The sequence below is a fragment of the Emys orbicularis genome, chromosome 1 (assembly GCF_028017835.1).
Source record: "Emys orbicularis isolate rEmyOrb1 chromosome 1, rEmyOrb1.hap1, whole genome shotgun sequence".
Classification (NCBI taxonomy): Eukaryota; Metazoa; Chordata; order Testudines; family Emydidae; genus Emys; species Emys orbicularis.
The window spans coordinates 22,965,140-22,989,717 of record NC_088683.1 but is presented as its reverse complement, the minus strand read 5'-3'; the positions used below and the strand labels follow the sequence as shown (position 1 = coordinate 22,989,717).

The window sequence follows — 24,578 nt, the reverse complement described above, 5'->3', positions numbered from 1 at the left end:
CTTTCCTTTTTCTTTTAATCTAAGAAGAAAAATATCACACCCAGTTTAAGATCTCCTAGGCAAAGTTTCAGTCCAAAGGAAACTGTTACTGCTGAGTTATAAATGCCTGAAAATAGAACTTTTATTTTGGAAGCTCTGACACAACCTTAAGTTATAGTTGCCAGTGACATTCATTTAATTACATACTTCATAACTGACGAGCCACTTTTGAATGGACTATATTCAGTCATTCACCTGAGTTTCTCAAAGGAAATCCTCGACACGCATTAATGTTTCAGTCCCCAGATGGTAAACATTTTGTTATTCCTTCTTGTTAGCTGTCAAGAAGGAGCGTGTGTCGCTGATGTTGTTGATCCAGAACCCCACAAACAGCAGGGTAGCATTAGCACAATGGGTCTAATGTTTCAGAGTACATACAATATATTTTAAACTTTTACTGCCTTTAAACAGTCTAAGGGTAAAGCTGATGGTTGGAGACAAAAAAGGAATAGTTGAAATGATAGTATCGATCTCAGTGCTTAAACTGTAAAGAGACAAACCCATTTTTGTAAACCGCTGACCCAAAGGGAAGGATGAATTGCAGTTTCATTGGCACAGAAAACTTTCTCTCCCACCCCCATCCTTATTTAGTGCAATTTCCATTTGATCCTTTCTCTTTCCAACCACCCTCCAAAAACAAAAAATAGCCATGGATGTGCTTTTATTCTTTACATTCCAGGACAGAGACCTACACCCATTGTTAACGCATGGAAACAAAATGGAATCGGTTTGATCTGATTCTCTATAGTGTATCTTCTTTACATAAAGAAAAAAATCGTGTAAAATAATGTTCCCACCACTACAAACAGCCTGCAGTTTGTGTCCTGTGGCATAATCTCACAACAACAAATTATCAGAGATTCTAAGGTGCAGAGGAACAAGTTTTACACTTCTGATAAGTGAGATTTGAAAAACCAGTCAGCCTAGGTGCTTTTGCATAAAATGATCTCCTTCTGCTTGCAGAGAAACCCAGATTGTTCTCTCAGACACACTACTTCCAGCCGCAGCCAAACTCTGCATTAACAGCTGCCTTCAAGCCTTCATTATTTCTTTCCGAGTTACTCTCCTGACAGCCACAAAGAGTCCAACGTCAAGGAGCCCTCATATCAATCTTCTTTTCAAACTTCCTCGCTTTTGATTCTGGGCTCAGTTTTTTTTCTTTGCTGTCTTTTACAGCAAAACAAGTTGACTAGCCCTCATTTAAGTGTGCTATGTAGCCCAGAGCCCACTCTTCCCTACTTTGTATTCTGAAAGCCTAGCTAAACACAATATCAAACTATAGTCTTGGAGTAATACCATTTACAGCAGACGCTGCAAGGTTTAGTGCCCTAAGCAGACATGTCTGCTCAATGTGTTTGTGTGGAGCTGACCATCAGTTTGTGCCAGTTTACTATTCTTTTCCTTAGATCCACTTTGTCAAGCCAGATATAAGCTTCACCAATCAGTGTCTTTTTCATAAACTTCCCTCCATTGGAGACAAGCAGAATCTGGGAAGAAAAAGAAATATGGTTAAAACTGTTTTATTAACTTAATTAAACATGCCACTTGCTGGTGTACAATAAAGATTCAGAAACGTTGACCTCTACGTTTGCACCTGCAGAACAGTAAGGAAACATCAACCCACAGCTTACTACACAAGGATCTTTTCCCATTTGAGAGGAAATGCAGTGAATGCAGAGCTTCTCCCCTATTCCACTTCCTTGTTCTGTGATCTACTGGCTAGAACAGATTAATGTAATTCAGCAGTCCTGGATTCTATCCTCAGCTCAAACACAAAATGTAGCTTTGGTGAAGTCACAAAGGCCCAAATTTTTGACAATGGCCTATAATTTTGGAGCCCAGTTTTAGACATCTAGGTGTGCCAGTCATGCATTTTTAAAGTCTCAGATGAAAGGCACTATATAAATATTATACACAGGAAAACTATGTCAAAACAACATGATAGAAGTTGCAAATTCAAGCACTCAAAAGTTAAGAAATGCCATAATTAAGGTTGCCTGTCCCAGTCACCTCCCCACCTCAACTCCCAGGCTCCTTCTCCCCACCTCCTAGCCTCTGGTCCCAGTCTATCCCTGCAAGCTCCTTGTCGCCGTCTACTGCCCCATCCCTGAAGATTCAAATCAGGCAGCTTCTGCCTCCACATTGCCTGGGTCCAACAGGAGGGGCACTTAGAGCACAGGAATGACAGTCCCTCTGTTCTCATTTCCAGTGTGCTCGGTCTCAAACCCAGTCCCAGACCCCAGCCCTGAGCTGCAATTGCAAGGGAAGTGCTGCTCAGCCTTTAGTTGGAGCATGCCCAGAGTAGACAGAATATTTGGAGATTTTAGCTGCTCAAAATTGAAAAAAAAAAAAAACCTTCTGAGCATGTGTGAGCTGCAATTTTTCAAAGGCAAGATTTGAACAGATTTTCATAGGTGTGATAGCCTGTCCCTTTAAATGTTTGAGCACTCCCGCCCTCCCTAGTGCAAAGCCTCACTTTCATGTTGGTTTCTGATTTGCAGCCAGGGCAAAAAAGCCACCACGCAGCCGGGAGATGTGTTTCTAATAGCTCCCTCTGTGTCTATTTACTTCTCTGCTGGGTCCAAACAGAACAATGGGGGTGGCAAAAGATACATCCTGAAACAAAAGCCACCCCCCTGCCAAATTTCAAGTCCCTGCTGCAAAGCAAAGGAAAGATCATCGTAATTTTTTAACATGGGCAAAACAATATATTTTATGTAGCCTCTTTCTTGGAAAGAGCTCAGCTGTGTGGGCTGACATTTTTCAAGTAACTACATGTTGGGCAACCATAATAATAGTAGGTGGTGCCATCAGTCCTGCCTATATTAAAGAGACATTATTTTTAGACGAGGCGTTTCCAGAAGAACATTAGGGTTAACAGGTAATGAAAATTAAGAAGAGACATTCCGTATGCTGTTGCCTACTTTGCACCAACCCAAGGAGCTAGCTGGACACACCGAGGAAAGCAGAGTGCACAGTCCCACTGACATGCTGAGCAGCAGGGAGAGGGACTGTGCCTCCTGGCGCAGCTCCACACAAGCCTTGGTATGTGCCAGATTGTAAATTAAACAAGCCGACTCCAGTGCGTTATGCTTCACATCTATCTCTTTGAGCTTCGGTAGATTATTTCTAATAAATGCTAACAACACCTGGCTGTTAAGTAGCATTTTGCCTCTGAAGATCTCAAAGTTCTCTGCAGAGCTGAGTAAATATCATTATCCCCTTTTAGCGATGGGGAAATAGAGACTATGCAACTTGCAGAATCTCTGTCCATGAGTCAGAGGCATAGCTGTGAATAGTACCCAAATCTTCTGACTCTCAGTCTTGTGATTCATTCACCTACAGGACCATCCTTCCCCTAAAGACATGACATTAGGTACACTGAACTCACCCTACTAAAAGACAGCAAGAGAGTGGAGATAACTGTGCTATTTCCTTTGCAATCTTATTTTCTCAGTAACCTGTTAGGCAAGTCACTGGGAATGAGAGCTTGATCTCTAATTCCCACAGCACAGCCTGGAAGACATATAAAATTATGTTGTAATAAGATGCAGAATTACCTGAAGAGAATGCCCAGCAGGACTCAAACTACATCTAAACGTCTCATTAAATGAAGGCTCTCGGTCATGCCTGCACACTCTGGTTTTCTTCTTAATTACTCTCTTTTGGGTAGCGATATTGACAACATACAGCTTCACATACAGATCTGTGGAAGAATGATTCAACCTATGATACAGGCGCTCTTAAGGAGTCATTGTCACTAATGATTTCAATGGATGAGATGTACGGAGACAAAATACACCTCTGTTTACCATGGAGACATATCCTGCTGTCATTTACACCAGAGTGAAACTGGAGTCACTCCACTGAAGCCAAGGGAGTTACTCTGGATTTACACTGGTATCACTGACCGCAAAGCCAGTCTTGATGTCTTTATGGCTCTGTCAAAATATTATTGCTGGTAGGAATTTTTCATCTGAAATATTTTTTCAATGAAAAGTACCTTTTTTTGTCAAAACAGAAATGACAAACAGAAATGTCTGTTTTTGGTGAAAACACAAAACTGAAAAATGAACATTTTTCATGCAACAATAAATGGAAACATTTTGAATTCAACATAAATGCAAAAAACATTTGAAGAAAAATTTCAACAAACACATTTTCATTTTCATCAAAAATGTTCACAGGACCAAAAAACATTTCCCTGCCAGTGCTACAGAATACGTCATTTTGCTTAACAAACAAAATGATTTCCCTATGGTAATAATATCATTAAATGTCTGAGTCAATGTCCTGCTTGATGCTCATTACTGTATCATAATGCTGTTTCTGACTGGTACCTGGTAAGTGATCTGGAGATTTAAACTTGTAGGTGATATTTCTGCATTGAAGGATTTCAACTATTAGCTGTTCTCCATCAGTCTTCATTTCCTTCTTCAATGCAATCTTGATTTCACCCATCACCTGGGTTTTACCTGGAAAGCAGAAAAACAAAACCCATTATAGTGAAAGGAAACTGAGGGGGGCATTTGGTACCATACTTAGGAAGGAGATTGTTTTTATACAGCACCTCTCATTGTTAACAAATGAGAAAAGTATAACCCGACTATATGAGCAAACGGGGCAGACATATGCAGTCAACAATAGCACATACATAGACATCAGAACTTATTTGATTTAAGAAGCAAAGAAGGGAATATTTTCTAAAGTGAATTAGGACACTAAATCCCATTTTCAAAAGCGACAGTCATTTTGGGCCAGATTTTCAAAGGTGTTGAGGTAACTAATAGGTGCCTAATGGGACTTCCAAAAGCACATAGGTACCTAACTCACATGGGAGTTACGCTCCTCGGAGTTTTAAAAATTATGCTGGGTGCCTATCTGCATTTTAGAGACCTAAATACTTTTGAAAATCCAGCCCGATCTGGCTAAGTATCATTGAAAGAAAATGGGTTTAAGTTCCTAAATCACCGAAGTGCTATTGAAAGTTTTAGGTCAGGACTCTGAAATTACCCATTCGAAAAGAATAAGGGATATTATTCAATTTACAATAAAGATGTATAAAAATCAAATTAATCCAATAAGCATGTATGTGCAATTATTTTGAACGGTCATAAATTCCCTAATAGCTCTCTGGACAGGACTACTCTATGTCAAACCATTATGTATGTATGTGGAGCAATGCAATTATATTCCCTTTAGACGATACGCGATATGGGCCATATTTTCCCCAGACATTATGTGCGTGTACAGTGGGGGGAGGGGCAGAAGAAAAGAGCCTTCCTCCACCTTTGTGCAGCCTGCACATGGACTAGGCAGAATGGCAGGTCCACAGCACAGGCATTTCTCCTGGCTAGATGCCCAGAGTGGAGGGGGATATGCTGCATCGCTTAAATGGGCAGAGATGTATGAGTGCTCCCCTGTGCTCCTGGCAGAACATGTCCTGGCTCTGCAACAACCCAAAGTGGGGTTGGGCCTAGATTACCTCTATCTGCCACTTTGCTGGTGTAATGTAATGTTTCACCTTCCTCTTCACTTGGGGCCTGATCCAAAGCCCAGTGAAGTCCATGAGAGTCTTTCATGTCTAACTCTTTGGTGCCAGCTGTCTGGGGTTTAATGCATTACCAGGAAATCCTAGCAGGTCGTGCCAAGGAGTTATCGTAAAAAGTGATCTTGATGAATGGAAACAATTAAACATGTGCCTTTCAAATTGCTACAAAATCTTGCTTTTCTTAAAGCATCAAAATTCCCAAAGTGACTTTTAGATGCTATTCCATGTCCCATGAATATATAACAGCACTTGAATAATTCCCATTACACAGCACCAGTTGCTGGAGCACAGATTTCCATGAGAAAATCCTCACATACTGTATTGTTTCCCCCATTTAAATAAATTTGTATTGAGGTCATGGAAAGCAGCCAGCTAATTACAGAATGCCATGACCACAAACTGGCACCTGGTTGCATCAGAGGATGAAATCCTCACTCAGCTGAAGGCTTCCCATTGACTTCAGTGGAGTCAGGATTTCACCCCTAGAGAGACAGAAGGGACTCTTATGTGGGCAGGTGAAATTACTATCAAGCCTGGCAATCAGAAAACCTTCCACTGAGGGTCTGTTCCTGCTCTTAATCCACTAATGAGAGTTTTGCTTTGATTTACATTCCATCAATCAGAGCACCCATTTTTTTGCCAGACCCACTAACACAACATATAGAGCTTGACTCTCTTCTCACTCAAAACTGGTCTAACTCTCTCAGTGTAATTACACCAACGTAAAGCACATGTGTGTGAAAGATCAATGATGCCCATGGTGTTAGGATCTGTGACTGTGGCAGAAATGGTTTACCAAGAGCCAAGACAGGTGAAGAGGATGGTCAGATACGTTATTACCATTACCCATAAGTCCGTTCCATCTGATGTGCCACTCAACCTCAGCGAGGTTGTTAAGATGGCAAGGGTATTATCCTGCGAAGTGCTGAGCAACCAATAGGAACTGACAGTATTCAGCACATTGCAAGCTTGGATCCCGAGTACTGAAAGGCTCGGAAATAGAGATGGGGGTAGAGCTGTGTCTTGTTCTGTAGATAGACTAGCAAAGGTGTTTATGAAGGCAGCACACATTTCAAAGCTACAGTGGCAAATCTACCACATGCTTTGCCAGTGCTTTGGTCAATGTTGTTTTTGCATTGAATCCCATAATAATTAACTACGTGAAGCCAGTATAAACAGTTGTAGCAGAAACCTATGATTAGTTTCAGGCAATCTTTACTTAACCACCAGCCTTTCCTAGAACATCTGCCAAGTTTTTTATTTTATTGCCCCCTCCATCCCCGTCCCTTTTACATTCATTTGCAACATTTGTTGAGGCAACATCTTTCCTGGCTGAGTCTGCTTCCTTGTTTTTTTCACTTACATGTCTTTTCAATATAACACAAAATCAGCCAGCATGGAGAAATGTTACATGGGATTCAGTGCACTATAGAGAGAGTGTGTGAGAGAGAGAGAGAGAGAGAGAGAGAGATGCTTACAATATCTTACAGTGTGTCTGAAAATGCCAGTCCCGTTTTATGATGCAGCACTTCAGTGTCTCAATATCTAGCATTTTACTGTAGATCAGTGTGTATCCCCACTGATACTTTTCTGCTATAACAGCTACTCGGGGAAAACATATTTCCTTGGGGAGGATACTTGAAACCTGATAGCCCTCCTGTATCTCCAAACTCATTTTCACTTCTCCCACTGTACGAGATTGAAGATGTTTAACCTGACTCTTTGAGGGACTCTTTGGGCCCTTGCACCAGCCTCATGAAACACGGGACTGAAACACATTTTGTTGCTTTAAAGAACCAAAACTGTTTTAAAGACTCAGAATTTATCTCACTTCCTTCCACCTCTTTGGCTTCCTCTCTCCATTCTCTCCCTTCACCCAGCCTGGCATAATCACTCTGAATGGGATACAGACGTATCCCACCTCCTCATTGGTTTGGGGTTTTGGTTCTCAAAATACAAACACATTTAAAGCAGGCCTATACTGAGGGGGTAGTCACTATATAACTGCCTAGAACTGTTCAGGAGAGTTCATAGTTGGTGAAGACTGAGCACTTCTTTAAAAATGGGCTTGGCTTTACCTATTTTGAGATGGTTTAAAATTTATTCTCCTGCGTCTTTATGGCTGATCTTGGAGTTCAAGGTGCTCAATACCTTATAGGATTGGACTGTCATTGCACAGTTAATCATACATTGATGGTTTATCCAGAATAAATCCAAATCTTGTGCACCCATCATCTCCTGAAATAAGACTGCTTTTGTACTTATTTAAATCTTACCTAGTTGTTGAAAACATATTTACTCAGGTGCAAGAATTGGGTAACAAGCATGTCTAGCTGATTAAAACCACCTTAGAACTGTGTTAGCAAGAACAATGTAATTAGATTCTTTAAAAAATATAGCTATGATTAAGTATTTAATGAGTTTCTACAAGACAGGATAATTATTGCTTATTATTAGGCCATCAGACTTATTAAGCATCCGTTAGCAATTAAGAACCAATTGATTTAATAATTTGCTGAAAACTATTTTGTTAAATGGTAACCTTAAGAAGTTGAGGTGTGTTATAAACTTAATTTGCTCTAGTGGCAGTGATATAAACCCTTATTCATATATAACTATGAGCCTCCATATTGCTGGGAAATTGGATGGCTAGAGAGTTTATTTATTAATTCATTTATCTGCAGTTATTGTACCAATTTACTGCATTTATAAATCATGGGGCTTTGTCTCAGCTCTGCGAAGTTGGAAGTATTTGTAATGTCATTTTCCAGTGTTTTTTAAGTTAATTATTAATAGCACCATAACCCTCAGCTACCCTCTTTCGAGGGTTATGTCTGTATTCATAAGGCATGGATTTCACCCTTTATCTTTACTTATTTTTAATCAGATACCTGCTATCAGCCGGAGCTTGTCCTAGGAAGGAGTGAACAGTGACGTTACCCTTTGGTTGAAGCACCATTTGAGTAGTGAAACCACTGACTGTGGGATCAGTGACATTGACTGTGGAATAGTTTATTCGCTGAAAATGCTGTTTCAGTCGACCCACAAATATTTGTGAATTTGACATGAATGTTTTTGGCCATCCACAGAATGCCCAGCGGAGGAGGAGATGGTGGGGGGGATGCTGCTGGCCCCACCCCCTGACCTATATCCCAATAGTTAGGGCACTCCTCTGGGATGTGGGAGACCCAGGTCTGAATTTCCACTCTGGAACAGACCTGAAATGGACTTTTTTTCAATTCACAGAAAATACTAACAACTTTTAGTTAGTTTTGACCAGAATAATTTTTTAATATTTTTTTGAAACTACCACTGAACCAAACAATCAGTTATTAGCTCAGCTCTTGTCATTCTTCTTCTTCTTCTTTTTTTTTTTACAGCCCAGTTCAGCAAAACTGGTGAGAATGCACAGAATTTGCAATCTCGTTGGGGCAGAGACCACTTTTTGTTCTGTGTTTGTACAGCACCTAGCACAATGGTCCACGACTGGGGCTCCTAGGTGCTACCACAATGCAAATAATTAATACATAAAAATAAAATAACAGACAGAAGACTCCTGCTGGAAAAGAAGCAAAATGACAACCCCTCCCCACTGTTTCTCAGTGTTCCTATATTAGCTTGTAAGGCAGACACCGCTTCCAACATACACAGGAAATACACACTCACAGGGGCTATGTTCCTCAACATGAGAGAATCAGAACCACAGAATACCTCCAGCTGCCAGGACTGGCCTCTTGAATTGGTGCTTTCTGCCACATTACACTTTATTCTGTACAGCCGAAATCCCCTCCCTAGCATCCAAACCAAGTATCTCATCTGGGTGCTGGAAAATTAGGCAGGAGGAACAAGCGGCCCCCGCCAGGCACATGGTTGCAACAGAGTTTCTGTGTGACTGCAGCCTGTCTGACTGCAGTGCTCCCTGCCCCACTGTATGTGTTGGTGGGGAGCAGCCATGTAACAGTGGATTATTTAAACCCCACCCCCTGTTACTCCCACTGAGCATGTTCAGGGAGGTGACGCCTGCACTGCACAAAGAATACATACCCCTTGAATCCTGCCAACAAATTGCATTGTTGCAATATAATGAAGCCTTCCAAACTCACGGAGGAATGGGCAGGATTCATCTCCCTAATGAACATTCAGAATGCCAAACTCAACACCAGATTATCCTACATGGAAGTATATATACATAAGGGAAGAGACAGCTGGGTAAATAATGAGGAAAACCTTATAGATTTTAATTTAGATGGTGTGCCAGGCTTCTGGTATACATGTTCTCTTTTGGATGAATGTTCTGCATTAAGGTTAATCAAGTTAATTCCTTGTCTTCTAATTGGTCCTAAAACTATTTTTAAGTATGCTCTGAAGACTTGCTATTTTTGACTGTAAATGTTACATCGCTCATCCTGAAATAATAAATGACACTCCGTACAATTTCCATAATCTTGCAATGTACAGCATAAGATGAAGAGATGTGTGGTAATTATCATAGTGTCATTACAGGCATAAGAACTGAAATAAAGACTTCCTTTGTTACCATTAAGACTAGCAGAAGTATTGGGAGCATAAGCTTTCGTGGGTAAGAACCTCACTTCTTCAGATGCAAGACATCTGAAGAAGTGAGGTTCTTACCCATGAACGCTTATGCTCCCAATACTTCTGTTAGTCTTAAAGGTGCCACAGGACCCTCTGTTGCTTTTTACAGATTCATACTAACACGGCTACCCCTCTGATACTTCCTTTGTTGGCATCTAATTCCATTTCTTTAGTTCTTTATCTGTTTTGATACCCTAAGGGATTGAATTAATGAGCTGTGGGAACTGCACAATATTCATTGATGGAATATTGGCATTTCTTTTCTGATATTTCCTTTACTTTTGTGACACAGATACCTAGTGATGTGGACATGGAACAGTTATAATGATTTCTAGCGTAGTATAATGAGACAGGATGTATTCTGGGACTAAGCATCGTGCGTGCAGTTAGGCATTTGTATCGCTTAACCGAGCATGCTCTTTGGTTCAGCTAAATTAGAATAAGACAATCCAACTGTCTCCCTCCATAGTACTTAGAAAAATGCTAGAATTGGTAGCATTATGGTATTACAGCATTAACATTGCAAAAGTCTGGATGCATGAATGAGTACCCGGATCTCCTGCGGTCTGTCCCCAGGTCCCGGCCTAAAATTGAATCTCTGTGGCTTTGGAAAAGCCAGTTTAGCGCTCTACCTCACCTCTAATATGGGGATAATACTTACCTATCTAACCATGAATCCTACCTGTTTGGATTCATTATATAGCACCAGATACACAGCAAAGAAAGGTGCTTCTCTCCCCCTTGTGTATTCCATGTGAGGAGCAGCAGAATTACAGCCTTTGTGCCCTCTTGGGAATGCATAATAACCCAAAGAGGGTGGAGAGAGGAGCTAGTGCCATGCCTGCTTCCTCCTCCACCATGCACTGACCAGTGGAGCTAGCTGGTCACACATGGGGCTATAAGCTTCTTTCCGCCAAAGGATGCAGCAGCAGTTGTGTAGCCTCTGCTGAAGCTGAATGTCTTCTGTGTCCCTGGAGCACTGTGGCTTCATCCCTCCTTCTTGCCCCAAAAGACAGCTGTATCACAATGGCCCATCATGATAAATCAGCCTGAAGGTGAATAGTGCTGTAAATGCTAACTATTTATTATTTAAATTTCAGCTGACTGATATTAACTGGCATTTTGAAAATCATATGAGCCTATAATTTAAATCATATAAGAAAAACTCCGCAGCCCTTACTCAGGCAAAACTACCAGTCAATGGGAAGTGTTCCCTGTATACAGACGGCAGAAGTTGGCTCAACAATTTACTCTTTTTATTAAAAAAAAAATCATTCCAGTTATTTGCAATGGTCTCAGTTCATCTTCATAATGCATTTCATCCTGTCATGGTGACATGAGGCAGTTGCAGAGCTATTATGAAGTAATGATGGATGAACATTATAAGGAATGTCTCAAACCAGAGGTTTTCTATTCTCTTCTCACTTCTTTGAGATCTTTCCCTTCCCCTCTGTTCTTTGGGTCCTATCCATCTCCCAAATGAGTCACATCTTTCTCCTTTAGCCTCATAAGTACCTTCCCTAAAAACTCCTACAATCAGTTTGCAGCCTGGTTCCATCCCTTCCCTCTTCCTTTGTGAAAGTAACCAGTAGTTTGATTGACCCACCTACTACATCCTTGATGTCACTAACATTTTCCACCACCACTCTCCAAATCCAAATTAGTGCAAGGCCTATGTTTTCTGGTCCTTTTTCATGGCTCTGCTCTGAATTTGCTCCAATTTATCAACATCCTTCTTGAATTACGGACACCGGAATTGGACACAGTATTCCAGTAGCGGTCGCACCAGTGCCAAATACAGACATAATGTAACCTTTTCTGCTCCTACTTGAGAATCCCCTGCTTATGCAGCTGAGATCGCATTAGCCCTTTTGGCCATAGCATCACACTGGGAGTTCGTGTTCAACTGATTATCCACCATGATACACAACTCCTTTTCAAGTAACAGAGGGGTAGCCATGTTAGTCTGAATCTGTAAAAAGCAACAGAGGGTCCTGTGGCACCTTTAAGACTAACAGAAGTATTGGAGCATAAGCTTTCGTGGGTGAATGTCCACTTCATCAGACTTGCGTCTGATGAAGTGGGCATTGACCCACAAAAGCTTATGCTCCAATACTTCTGTAACTCCTTTTCAGAGTCATTGCTTCCCAAGATAGAATCCCCCATCGTGTACATATGGCCTACATTCTTTTTTTCCTAGATGTATACATTTACATCTAGCTATAGGAAAATGCATTTTGTTTGTTTGTTTGTACCCAGTTTACCAAGCGATCCTTGCTTTATGCGTTACCTGCCCTCTTTGTTATTTACCACTCCCCCAATTTTTGTGCAAACATTATCAGTGATGATTTTATGTTTTCTTCCAGATCATTGATAAAAATGTTAAATTAGGGCCAAGAACCAATCCCTGCAGGACCCTACTAGAAACATGCCTGCTCAATTAGGATTCCCCATTTACAATTACATTTTGAGATGATCAGTTATGCAGTTTTTAACACATTTAACGTGTACCGTGTTAATTTTATATCTTTCTAGCTTTTTAATCAACATATCTTGTGGTACCAAGTCAAGTGCCTTACAGAAGCCTAAGTATATTATATCAACACTGTCACCTTTATCAGTTGGGATACATAGTAGTATATGTTGTAAAACGCTATAGGCCATTTAGGCCCAGTGTACATGCTGTGCGTGTGACATGAGTACGTGAGTTGCGTGTTGGTAACTGAAGTGAGGATTTAAGGTTATGAGCGGTCAAGGACTGTCTGTGCAAAACAAGTTTGTCATGTTCATAAGAGGAAATGGAATGTCTTGAATAATGGTGGCCTGCCTGGAGATCTTTTCCTGGAGTTATGGGTGAAAGACTTAGTAAACAGACAAAGAGCTGATGACACGACAGACTGGTCTATAAACAGTTGCCTGACATATCTGAAATTTGAAGTCAGACATCAATCCAGAGCCCTGATAAAGAAGAGGTGTGCAGCGCGGGGCTCCCCGTGCCTTATGATTGGATCAGACCTTGACTGGCCACCGGGACTTCGTTCTAATCTTCGTATTCTGGTGTAGTATGAAAGGGGTATGAATGTGGAGTGAGTGGGGTTTATATTGTAATCAATACAAATATTTAGAGCATTATATACCAACGCTATGTCCAGTGTCTGCCTGCTCCCCCATCCCATAGGGAGGTCTCTATCAGAGCCTAATTTATCAACTGAATTTGTAATCGCATAAAAAAATCAAGTTAGTTTGACAGGATCTATTTTCCATAAACCCATGTTGATTGGCTTTAATTATACTACCTTCCTTTAATTCTTTATTGATCGAGTCCTGTATCAGCCACTCCATTATTTTGCCTAGGATCAATAACAGACTGACTGCCTATGATTACCCAGGTCATCCCATTTACCCTTATTAAAAATATTTGCACAACATTAGCTTTTTTCCAGTCTTCTGGAACTTTCCCTGTGTTCCAAGATTTATTGAAAATCAACATTAACAGTCCAGCAAACTTCTCAGCCAGCTCTTTTAAAACTCTTGGATGCAAGTCTTTCCCTGCTAAGCAGAGGACTTACATTTTCCTTCATCTTTGTCTTGCTCCTAATGTATTTAAAGAACCTTTAAATTGCCTTTTATGTCACTTGCTAAGTGTAACTCATTGGTGCCTTAGCCTTTCTGATTTTATCCCTACATGCTTGTACTATTCTTTTGTAGTCTTCCTCAGCAGTTTGTCCATGTACCCACTTTTAGTAAGATGTACCTACTTTCAAATATGAGCTAAACTCAGAATGACAACATTTCTGTCTGAACTCTGCAGGCCAACTTCACTGCCCCACAGTCTAGTCCAGGGGTGGGCCACATCTGGTGGGGAAATTGTATGGAGGGCCGGGGCAGGGGGTTGGGGTGCGGGAGGGAGTGCGGGGTGTGGGAGGGGGGTGCAGTGTGCAGGAAGGGGCTCAGGGCAAGGGATTGGGGCAGAAGAGGGGCACGGAGTGTATGAGGGGGCTCAGGGAAGGGGGTTGGGGTGCAGAGTGCAGGAGGGGGCTCAGGACAGGGATGCAGGAGGGGTGCAGACTGCAGGAGGGGACTCAGGGCAGGGGGTTGAGGTGCGGCCGGGGGCTCAGGGCAGGGGATTGGAGTGCAGGAGGGGTGCGGGGTGTACGAGAGGGCTCAGGAGGGGTGCAGACTGTGGGAGGGGACTCAGGGCAGGGGGTTGGGGTGCGGGGTGCAGCAGGGGGCTCAAGGCAGGCAGGGAGTTGGGGTGCAGGAGGAGTGTGAGGTGCAGGCAGGGGGCTTAGGGCAGGGAGTTGGGGGGTGGGGTTCAGGCTCTAGCCCGGCGCCGCTTAGCTAAAGCGACTCCGGGGTGGCAGCGGCACGCACCGGGGCCAGGGCAGGCTCCCTGCATGTCTGCCCTGACCCTACGCCGTGCCGCTCCAGGAAGCTCCAGGTACCTCCCCCGAAGCTCCCATTGGCCACGGTTCCCCATTCCCGGCCAATGGGAGCTGCGGGGGGCAGTGCCTGGAGGCATGGGCAATGCACGGAGCCCTTTGCCCCCCCGCCTGGGGGCCACAGGGAAGTGGTGCCGGCTGCTTCTGAGAGCAGCGTGGCGCCTGCGGCACCATGGGGGGCAATCCCGTGGGCCGGATCCAGAGCCCCGAGGGGCCGTATCTGGCCCGCGGGCCGGAGTTTGCCCACCCCGGTCTAGTCAATGCAGATTCATCCAATACTTCATTCCTGACATCTGTATTCTGACAACTCTAGCCCCTTTGGAATTCTACCACCATACTTTGGTTTGCAACTTTGCCCTGCTGGCCGCTCTAGTGTGACATTTGTTGCCTTTTTTACATCCATCTCAATTCATCCTTTGCCACTTTTAAGCAATACTTAAAAACATTCTGCTTTAAAATTTTATAGGAGATCAAAACTCCTGCTCTCTCATATGCAGACACTTTGGCTCCCCCCCGCCCCGCCAGACATGTAATATCTTATTGTTTTATAAAAAACGCTTACTGATATTGCATCTTCATTCATATTGTTATTATTTATTTGTACTTTGGTAGTGCCTAGGAGCCCCTGTCATGGACCATGGTGCTAGGTGCTGTACAACACCCCATGGTGTTGTACAGCACCCCATGGTGCTAGGTGCTGTACAACACAGAACATAATGACAGTACCAAAAAGTTCACAATATAAGTATAAGAAAAGAGACATCAGGTAGATACAGACACAGAGAGGGAGCACAAGGACATAGTGAGATAATACTGGTCAGCACGGTAGGCTTATATTTATCAGTAGGGCCCTACCAAATTCATGGTCCATTTTGGTAAACTTCATGGTCATAGGATTTTAAAAAATCTTAAATTTCACAGTTTCAAATATTTAAATCTAAACTTTCACAGTGTTCTAACCATGGGGATCCCGACCCAAAAGGAGGTTCTAGGGGATTGGGGGGGGGGGGTCGCAAGGCTATTGTAAGTGTTGGCAATACCGTGACCTCCCTACTTCTGTGCTTCACTGCCTTCAGAGCTGGGATCCCGGCCAGCAACTGCACAGAAGTAAGGGTGACAATACCATATGATGCCACCCTTCTGCCCAGCTGCTGGTGGCAGTGCTGCCTTCAGAGCTGGGCTCCCAGCCAGCAGCCATAGAGCTTCCTGCAGCCAGGGGAGGTTCCCAGAGGTGGGTCTGACCTGACCCCAGGAGTGGTCCGTGCAGGGGAAGAGGAAGTCCCGTTCCTCCACCAGCCCAATCAGGACTAGCAGCTGGAGCCCAGTGGATGGTAGGAGCCCCTGACTGGGGCGCTCCCAGCCCTGCCCCATCCCAGCTCCAGGCCCAGAGCTTAAAGGGGCCTTGGTACTGTGTGTTTGTGTGTGACCACAGCACCCCCCTGACCACGGCACACTGGGCAGTCACCCACGTAAACACCCATAAGGCCAGCCATGCCCCCCCCCCAGGTGACCATTGCTGCTGGTGGTGGCACTACCTTCAGAACTGGTGCCAGCAGCTGCCATTCTTCAGCCACCCAGCTCTGAATGCACGGCAACCCCCCTACAATAGCCAGGTTTCACAGGGGAGACCAGATTTCACAGTTCGTGATGCGTTTTTCATGGCTATGAATTTGGTAGGGCCCTATTTATCAGGAGTCACGGAGCTGTGTCCAAAGTGCTGGGGAAGGTGGTTTAGAAATACAATTATTAGCTTTAGTATTAGTACCAAAAATCATACTCTGTAGAGCTACTGGGAAATAACAATTCATCCGTGACATATCTCCATGAAATATACTTTATGTTCTTATTCTGCAGCAATTTAGAAACACCTTCCCCAAAGCCATCAACATAGGTCCATCCTTGTACTAATAGCCATTCCATTAGTTGCTCTTTCTTCCCCAGAGCACTGAGCTGAAGAATTTGCAGCAGGATTATCACAGGAATATTAATACTAGCAGTAGATTAGTAGAAAATTCCTGCATGAGATAGTAGTAAACTTTCTGAAAACAAAAAATCATGTAAACAATATGAACTTGCGAAATGTTAAATCGTTGACATTAAGGCATGACAACTGCCATCTCGTCCAGCATGGAGAATCTCCAGAGCTAAAAGCCTCAGGGTACGTCTTCACTACCCGCCGTATCGGCGGGTAGCAATCGATTTATCCGGGATCGATATATCGCATCTCGTTAAGACGCGATATATCGATCCCCGAACGCGCTCACCTTCGACTCCAGAACTCCACCAGAGCGAGCAGTGGTAGCGCAGTCGATGGGGGAGCCGCGACCGTCGATCCCGCGCCGTCTGGACCCCAGGTAATTCGATCCAAGATACTTCGACTTCAGCTACGCTATTCGCGTAGCTGATGTTGTGTATCTTGGATCGATCCACACCCCCCAGTCTAGACCAGCCCTGAGTCTCTCTAACTAAACTAAAGGAACTAACTTGAACTAAAGGATCTGTGGTCAGAGTTACAAAGGGTTTTAGGTACTTAGAAATGAAAATTGGTGCCTGGTGGGGTTTACAAAAGATCCTAAGCAGGTTAGCCATCTGAAAGTGAAGAGACTGGTCAGAGCAAGAGCAGGAACACTGAGGTGGGTGACTCAGGGAGACCAGATTTGCTTAGACCACATCTGGTGATAAAATAAGAGCTGCTTTTAATGTGTATTCTGTTTGGAAATGTATTTGTAAATCTTAAGAATATAGTCTTGCTTCTATTGAAGAGACTAGTGAAACTTTCATTGACTTAACCCAGGGAGTACCATCAGACGCTAAGTCTAAAGCAGAATGATTAAAAACCTTAAACAGGTTCACACCATGATTTTTTTAAAGTCATTCTCCTTCAACTTCAGATATAAGAAGGCATGTTTGTTTGATTTTTGCCATCATAGAATGGTAGAGATTGGCTTTGATGTTGGCTAAATCAGTGTTGCAATTTCTGTATGGAGAGCAAATAGATTTCTGTGCCAGACATGGTCCCAATAAAAACGGAAAGTATTCTGACCCTGCAGATTGCATGGACGTGTTAAACCAGTTAAAATAAAGGGTAGTAAGGGAATAAAGCCAGAAGAACTAATTTGATGGGAGATTGGCAACTGTATAGATTTTGTAGGAATGCATTTGATAAGTAGGAAAGTTAATGAGACTATTAAACAGAAAGGGGGCAACCCCATACCTGTGACAACAGTATAAAACACTGCAGAGCACACAGTGCTGGCTGCCAATGTATCCCAGCATGTAGGCAAATGTCCATCTTTTGGCCCACAGCCAGAGCAGCTCCCAAGTGGTCACCGCTGATGGTGGCTGGGATATCTGGGAAATGCAAATCCTGGATGACCTTTCCATTTGGCAAGCCCCAGGATGAGGTTGGGGATGGAAAATCTATTTGTCTTCCTCTGGCTTTGAATTCTCCCATCGTCCTCTCAGAGTAGAGCTGCTCGCCCTGATGGGGAAAAATAACATTTCCATCCCCCTGCACCAGTGAATCAGCCCCAGTGTGTATGTATGATAAATGTATTTCCTATGACTCGATCTCAATTCTGGCATCTGATTGACCTGTGTAATTGATTCAGAGCGGCCATGTGTACTCCACAATAAGAAAACCTGCTCTGAAACAAAAAGTACTGGGTAAGTCTCCTGCTACAATGCCAGGCACGCAGAATTTCAGCCAACTACATTATCTAAAGGAAGGTGAATCTCAGACTCCATTTATCACAAAGAGCTACAATGATAATCTCATTTTATACCTTGGCTGGAGTCAAATCCAAGCTTCTCTGCAGTCTCAGAATATTTTAAATAGTTGTTGCCGGTTTTGTTTGGCATTGAAATGTCTCACTAAGAGATATTTAACAGCTCTACAGAACATAGCTAAGATATGTGGGTTTATGGATTTGTTGTCTACCATACAGCTAGGCTGTAGACTAACAAGCTTCCCTGAGTTCAGGGCAACACATAACTGCACCACCTTAGCAGCTAACCAGAGAACAAATTGTAACACACAGTCACAATCCTTTCCCAGTTTCCCCTTTGTTCTGAAGAGGGAGTAAGGCCCATATTCCAAATGTATTTAGGCATCTGAAGATGGAGATAAGCACCATGTGGGATTTTCAAAAGCACCAAAATGAGTCAACCTATGGGAGTTAGGTGCCTAATTCACTTTGGTGCTTTTGAAAATCCCATTTAGGGTTTATCTTTTCTTTAGGCACCTAAATACTTTGAGGATCTTTCCCCTCATGCTCTAATATGAACTATTCTGGTAACATCTACTGTACACTTCATTCAAATTTCAAGACACACAAGCTTAGATTTAGAGTCTCAATGAATTTCTTAAAATAGCTTTATAACTTTCCATACCTTTAATCACAGCAATAACTTTCCATACCTTTAATCACACAATAAATGTTGATGAATATTGCACTGTGATATTCTGATTAAGCTTGGTTCAATCTTCTCATTACTTTCACATCACCTTATATAAAGGGATATATCAGATACAGCCCCATAAACGATTGTCTGCATCAGCACAGCTAAAATGAATTTTGATGATGGAAGGCACACATTGCCCTGGCTTTTCTATGGGCAGTAGCTCAAATAATAAGAAGGAAACCATTTAATGTCATATATACACTGCCATCCAAACCCTGATTAATATAATGCACATTAAGCCTTAGGATGGTCCCATTCTATTAGTTTTACTAAAGCTATGTACACACTACAGCTTACGTCAGTATAAGTTATGTCGCTCGGGGGTGTGACTAAGGCTATGGCTACAATTCAGAGCTTATAGCTGCTAGTGCAGACACTCTAAGCTGATGGGAGAGAGCTCTCCCCTCGGCTTAAATACTCCAGCCCCGATGAGCGGTGGTAGCTCTGTCAGTGGGAGAAACTCTGCTGCCGACATAGCGCTGTCTATACTGGCACCCAGGTTGCTGTAACTTATGTCGCTCAGGGGTGTGGCTTATTCAGCATCAGTGTAGCTGCACTGCTGTAAGCTCTGTAGTGTAGCTGTAGCCTACGAAAACATTGTTTTGCTAGAGAAAGAGCAAATCTGCAAGCTCCCATTAAAAACCTGCATTTGCTATAACTTCACAACAAGAAGACAATAGCATCAGCCTTCTGTGAAAGTAGGACAAGTGAGTCTGCAAGCTCTTTTTCCATTCTGTTATATAAAGGAGAGTACACAAAGTGTTTCTTACTTATACAATAGAAAGACGACAGCTATAGAGAAACTGCTTAGGTTCTTGCTCAGTTTATGACCATTTGAAAATCTGTTTTCCTCCCTTCTCCAACCAAGCAAATTTCTCATTCCTTTTCACCTTGATTGCAAGTTTATCCATAAGTGTTACTGCAGTTCTGACTGTCAAACCCCTTCCTGAGTCAGATTTTGCTGTCTTGGCCAAAATAATGCAGGATCCTTATATACTCTGATCTCAGTGGCCAAGGAAAGGCATGAACAAAGATTTGCATTTCTTGAGCAGCCTATAGCGAATTTGGTTACCCTCTTTGCCAGGGCCGGCTCCAGGCACCAGCTGAGCAAGCTGGTGCTTGGGGCGGCAGATTCTTGGAGGAGGCATTCCGCCCAATCCTAGGGCGGCATGGCTGCTTTTTTTTTTCCCCCCGCTCCGGCCGCCCTGTAGGGGGCAGCGGCGCGGAGAGCCAGAGCGCCCTGCAGGGCACTCCTCTTCCTTCCCGCCGACCGGAGCGGAGCCCTCGCGGCAGGCGGCAGGAGGCGGCACAGTGGGAGGGGCCGCGTGGCAGCGCCCCTGCTGTAGCCCTGTCCGCCCCTTCTCTCTCTCTCCCGCCCGCTCCCTCTCCCTCCCCCCCCCCCAGCCGGTCCCTCTGCACCCGCGCCGCAGGTTTTTTTTGTTTTTGTTTTTGCTTTGCCGTTCTGGCCACCCCGTTTATTGTTGTTGTTGTTGGTGGTGGTTTTTTTTACTTGGGGCGGCCAAAAAGCCAGAGCCGGCCCTGCTCTTTGCTCATAGCAACTACTGAACAACCAGGAATTTACACATTCTGGTTTAACTACTGGAAACCTGAACAAATGAGTTAATATCAATCTGGATTATATTATAGTACAATGAGAGCACAATGGACCTGAACCTAAGATGACTGAAGTCAATGCAAAGACTTTTATTAAATTCAGTGAGCTTTCGATCAGGTGCAATATTACCACTTTAGTCTAAGGTAGAAAATAGATAGTAGACATTGGGATAGTTTGCCAAGGAAATTGGTAGAAAGCCCATTGCTTCAGACACTTAAAACTAGAGTAGAAAAAGCACTAGATAATAAATTGTAGGAAAGAGATCTGGCAATTTGGGTTTATCCATCCCCCAACTCTGTGAAGCCAAATAGAAGAGAATAGAATTAATTGGATAGAATAGTCTGTAGGTGGAAATATAAAAAACAAAAAACAAAAAACACACAGCTGGAAGCCTGGAAACCTACATTAATGTAATGTGGAATGCACTGTTATATGATGAGAGCAACATAAGTGCTATAGTGTAAAACACAAAGGGGGGGATGAAAGATACCAAGCAAATTGCCTTAACATTAGATTGAAAACCCAATCCCTGTGATCACTACTGCCATTAGAGAGAAATTCCAGTTTAGGAAATTTCATACTTTATCCACTTGGGGGATCAAAGTGAGAAAAAGACAAAATGTATTTACATAACCACAGCCAGCCCTGCCTGTCCACAAAAACAAAATGAGGTGTATCATACTGACATTCGCAAAGAGCTCTGTGCTACACAACACTGAAATCCTCCCCCCTCCCCACCCTCTTGCTTCATCATAGAGATGATTTTAAAGTGACATCAGCATTGTGTGGTCAAATTTCATTTGTCTCCAGTCATGTTTAGGTATGAACTGAAGAAAATACTGAGGCCAAGATCTTAAAAAGTGAATATTTAAAGTGAGACAGCTAAATCCTTATTTAGGTAATTAGATAGATGGCCTGATTTTCAAAAATGGTGACTTCAGTAGGAGCTGCTGGGAGCGCAACACTTTTGATAGTCAGGTCACTTATTAAGACTCCTAAATATGGACTTAAGTGTCCAACTTTAAGCATCCACTTTTGAAAATCTTCACAAATAAAACTGTGTTAGAACACCGCTGAGGTTTTCTGACTTAGCCGTTTAAAGGCAAAGGAAGTCAGTATTTTTGATGCTCGCCCTCTGTCCTAAAACTCCTCATACTGTGCCTGTGCATTTCAGGGATTTGCCTAAAGTGTATGCATATTTGTATCTGTACTATCTGTGATATGCTTTCATTTCAGTTAAACTGAACAATGCCTGACTGTGCATGTGCTACACAGAGAACACAGCATTGCTTATATTTTGTGTGCAGTGGAACAGGTTGTTTCATTTCACACATTATTCACAGCTCGAATTGCTACAGTCATTTAAAAAACCCATACAAATGCACCTTACACACATTTAGATATGTAGCTATTTACAGCTTTTTGTTGTGGGAGGGTAAGGGGAAGAGAAAAGGACGCATGAATGTATCTATAGGCATACACAAGCTAATGCAGTACTTTAGTATTGTTAAATGACACGCACTAGGTGCAGTTTCATTTCTTGTTAGCCACTGGGGGCCATAAGTTAAAGTTTTAAGAAGGAGACCGTAACTTCCCACCTGACTCTCAACTACAAGAGGCTCAACATCTAAGGGCATAAAGTGGCCCTCAGATCTCTATAGTAGTTGCCAGCCTATTCAATAAAATGGAGGTGCTCTCTTGAAGTTGTGTTGACGCACCTCTGGAGCTCTCGTTTGGGATATGTACGACATAGTGTAGCGCACCGGAGCAGTTGCTGCTGCATGGTTCCTTCAAGTGAAAAACAGATGATGCTGTTAGAGTAACAGCCGTGTATAGCACTTTATGAGTAGTCCCACTGACTTCAGTGTGACCTTCTGTGTTTGTACAGTACCTAGCACAAGGATCCTAGACTAGGGCTTCTGGGCACTACTGTAACATAAACAAGTAAATAAATAATAGTCTGTGTAAGTAAGATCATGAGAATCTGGTCCACAGAATAGAGAGTTTAATGTATTGATAAGAGCAGTAATAGCTATGGATGAGTCTAGCAAAACTCTTTGTATTAGAAAAACATAATAGACTTCAAGAAATCTAAGTCTACCTTCCAGTGTTGCCGGTATCATATTGTGGCTGGCTGTGGGACTTGTGGCAAAATTCTGCCCTCAGATGGACACATGCAATTACTAATGAGGTGCACCTACATGAGAGCATAATTTGGCCTGTAGTACAGGGAAGGAGGAGCATGTTCCATTCATCACAATGAATGTGGAACCAACTCATCCCAAACTGTAAATCTATTACTTCAAATTTTTCTTGGAAGGGATAAGACTGAACAGAGAGTCAGTGGAGAATAGTCAATTTCTAGCAGAATACAGTAATGTCCACATTTTGTGATGATACACAGGAGAGGTTATTCACAGTTGTTGTGGATGTGCTTTCTAAAGTTGTTTCCATCTCTGCCTCATTAATTCTTCATTTTCTGTATAGCTCTTTGTAAAAACTACTTTAAGGTAGTTACCCTTCTGTCTGAAGTCTTCATGTTTTTAAACCTGTGCTTTTGATTAACACATAATTTACATTTTGGCTCTCATTTGGCACTTACTAGCACCGTTATTTTTCATCTATGCACCACTGGTGCCATGTAGCTGCTATAATAGGTGCATTCTAAATCTCAGATTTCATTGCACTTTTGAATTCATTTATATGCATAAAGTCTACAGGGATATACTTGAACAAAAACATCTTGCATAAAAATTTAGAGCATCAGGAAATAATAAGGGGTTAGGGGAATAAAAAACAACAACCCAACAACAACGCTAGATCGTACCTGTGCTGAAGACCTATGTATGAAAGAAAAATCTGAAGGGAAAAATAACAGTGGGTCTACATCTGATCTCACTTACACTGGTATAAATCTGGAGTGACTCCATTGAAGTGAATAGAGTTATATCAGTGGACACGTGCGATATCAGAATCAGGCCTAATATTGCAGATTGTAACATTTTGGTAGGTAGATAAAAGGACCATACACCTCATTTCTACATCTCTAAAGTTACTATAAGCAAGATCACGTGATGCTAGAGAGAAACTGTAGGAGGGGAGCACAGAGGCAGAAACATTCCTCAAGGATGATAGATTTGGAAATCATGGATTTTAGCGGGGCAGAGGACTCCCGATTATTTGCATCCAGATCCAATAGGCTGGGACCTCCCAGAGCCATGGTGGCAAAGACCTTCTGCAAGGACAGCGCTAGCTTCTGCAAATGATCTAAAAGTCCCTCACTGCCCCCTGGCAGAACAGGCCTAGTAGAAGCCATGATATTAGCGACTGTGTTGGGAGGAAAGTCATATTTAGGCCTGCAGAAGCTTGCTGTGGATGTCAAGCGTCTGTTCTGACACCATTTCACAGAGTAAGCATAAGTAGAACTGCATATATATAAGAAACTGCAAAGTAATCATGTCTGTGAGAACAAGAAAAGATAAAGTAACTAAAAAACTACAAAAGACCAATTTGAACTAAACTAAGCCTGAACTGATGGGGGAGAAGAGTTAATATTAGTATATATGGGTAAGAAAAGATAACAAAAAGTTATAAATAAGTTTGTGTAACAAAGGGAGGCTGAAGCTGTATTAATAGGTGCTAGAGGCAACTGTGATGAGATCATCCTGATGGGCTTCCTGCTCATGAGTGCTTCACTCCTCTGAGTGTTTTGCTTTAGTAAATATTTGTTAGACCCATCTGCTGAGTAAGTGAACCTCAATCCAACAGACTAGGTCACCATGCAACTGCTCAGTAGTAATCATAAAATGACTTAGGCTATGTCTACACTACCACGGTAAGTCGACCTAAGCTAAGCAACTCCAGCTACGTA

The 24,578-nt window shown here is 42.6% G+C and overlaps 1 protein-coding gene across 1 annotated transcript in view; it reads right to left on the bottom strand.

Annotated features, from left to right (window-relative positions):
- Positions 1-1,385: 1,385 nt before the first annotated feature.
- Positions 1,386-24,578, bottom strand: part of PCLO (piccolo presynaptic cytomatrix protein) — a 554,357-nt gene continuing 531,164 nt past the window's right edge. The window contains exons 24-26 of the mRNA XM_065409113.1: positions 4,380-4,514; positions 3,600-3,745; positions 1,386-1,526 (exon numbers count right to left, since the gene is read on the bottom strand). Coding sequence (XP_065265185.1) covers positions 1,386-1,526; positions 3,600-3,745; positions 4,380-4,514 — 422 coding nt within the window. The remainder of the gene's footprint in view (positions 1,527-3,599; positions 3,746-4,379; positions 4,515-24,578) is intronic.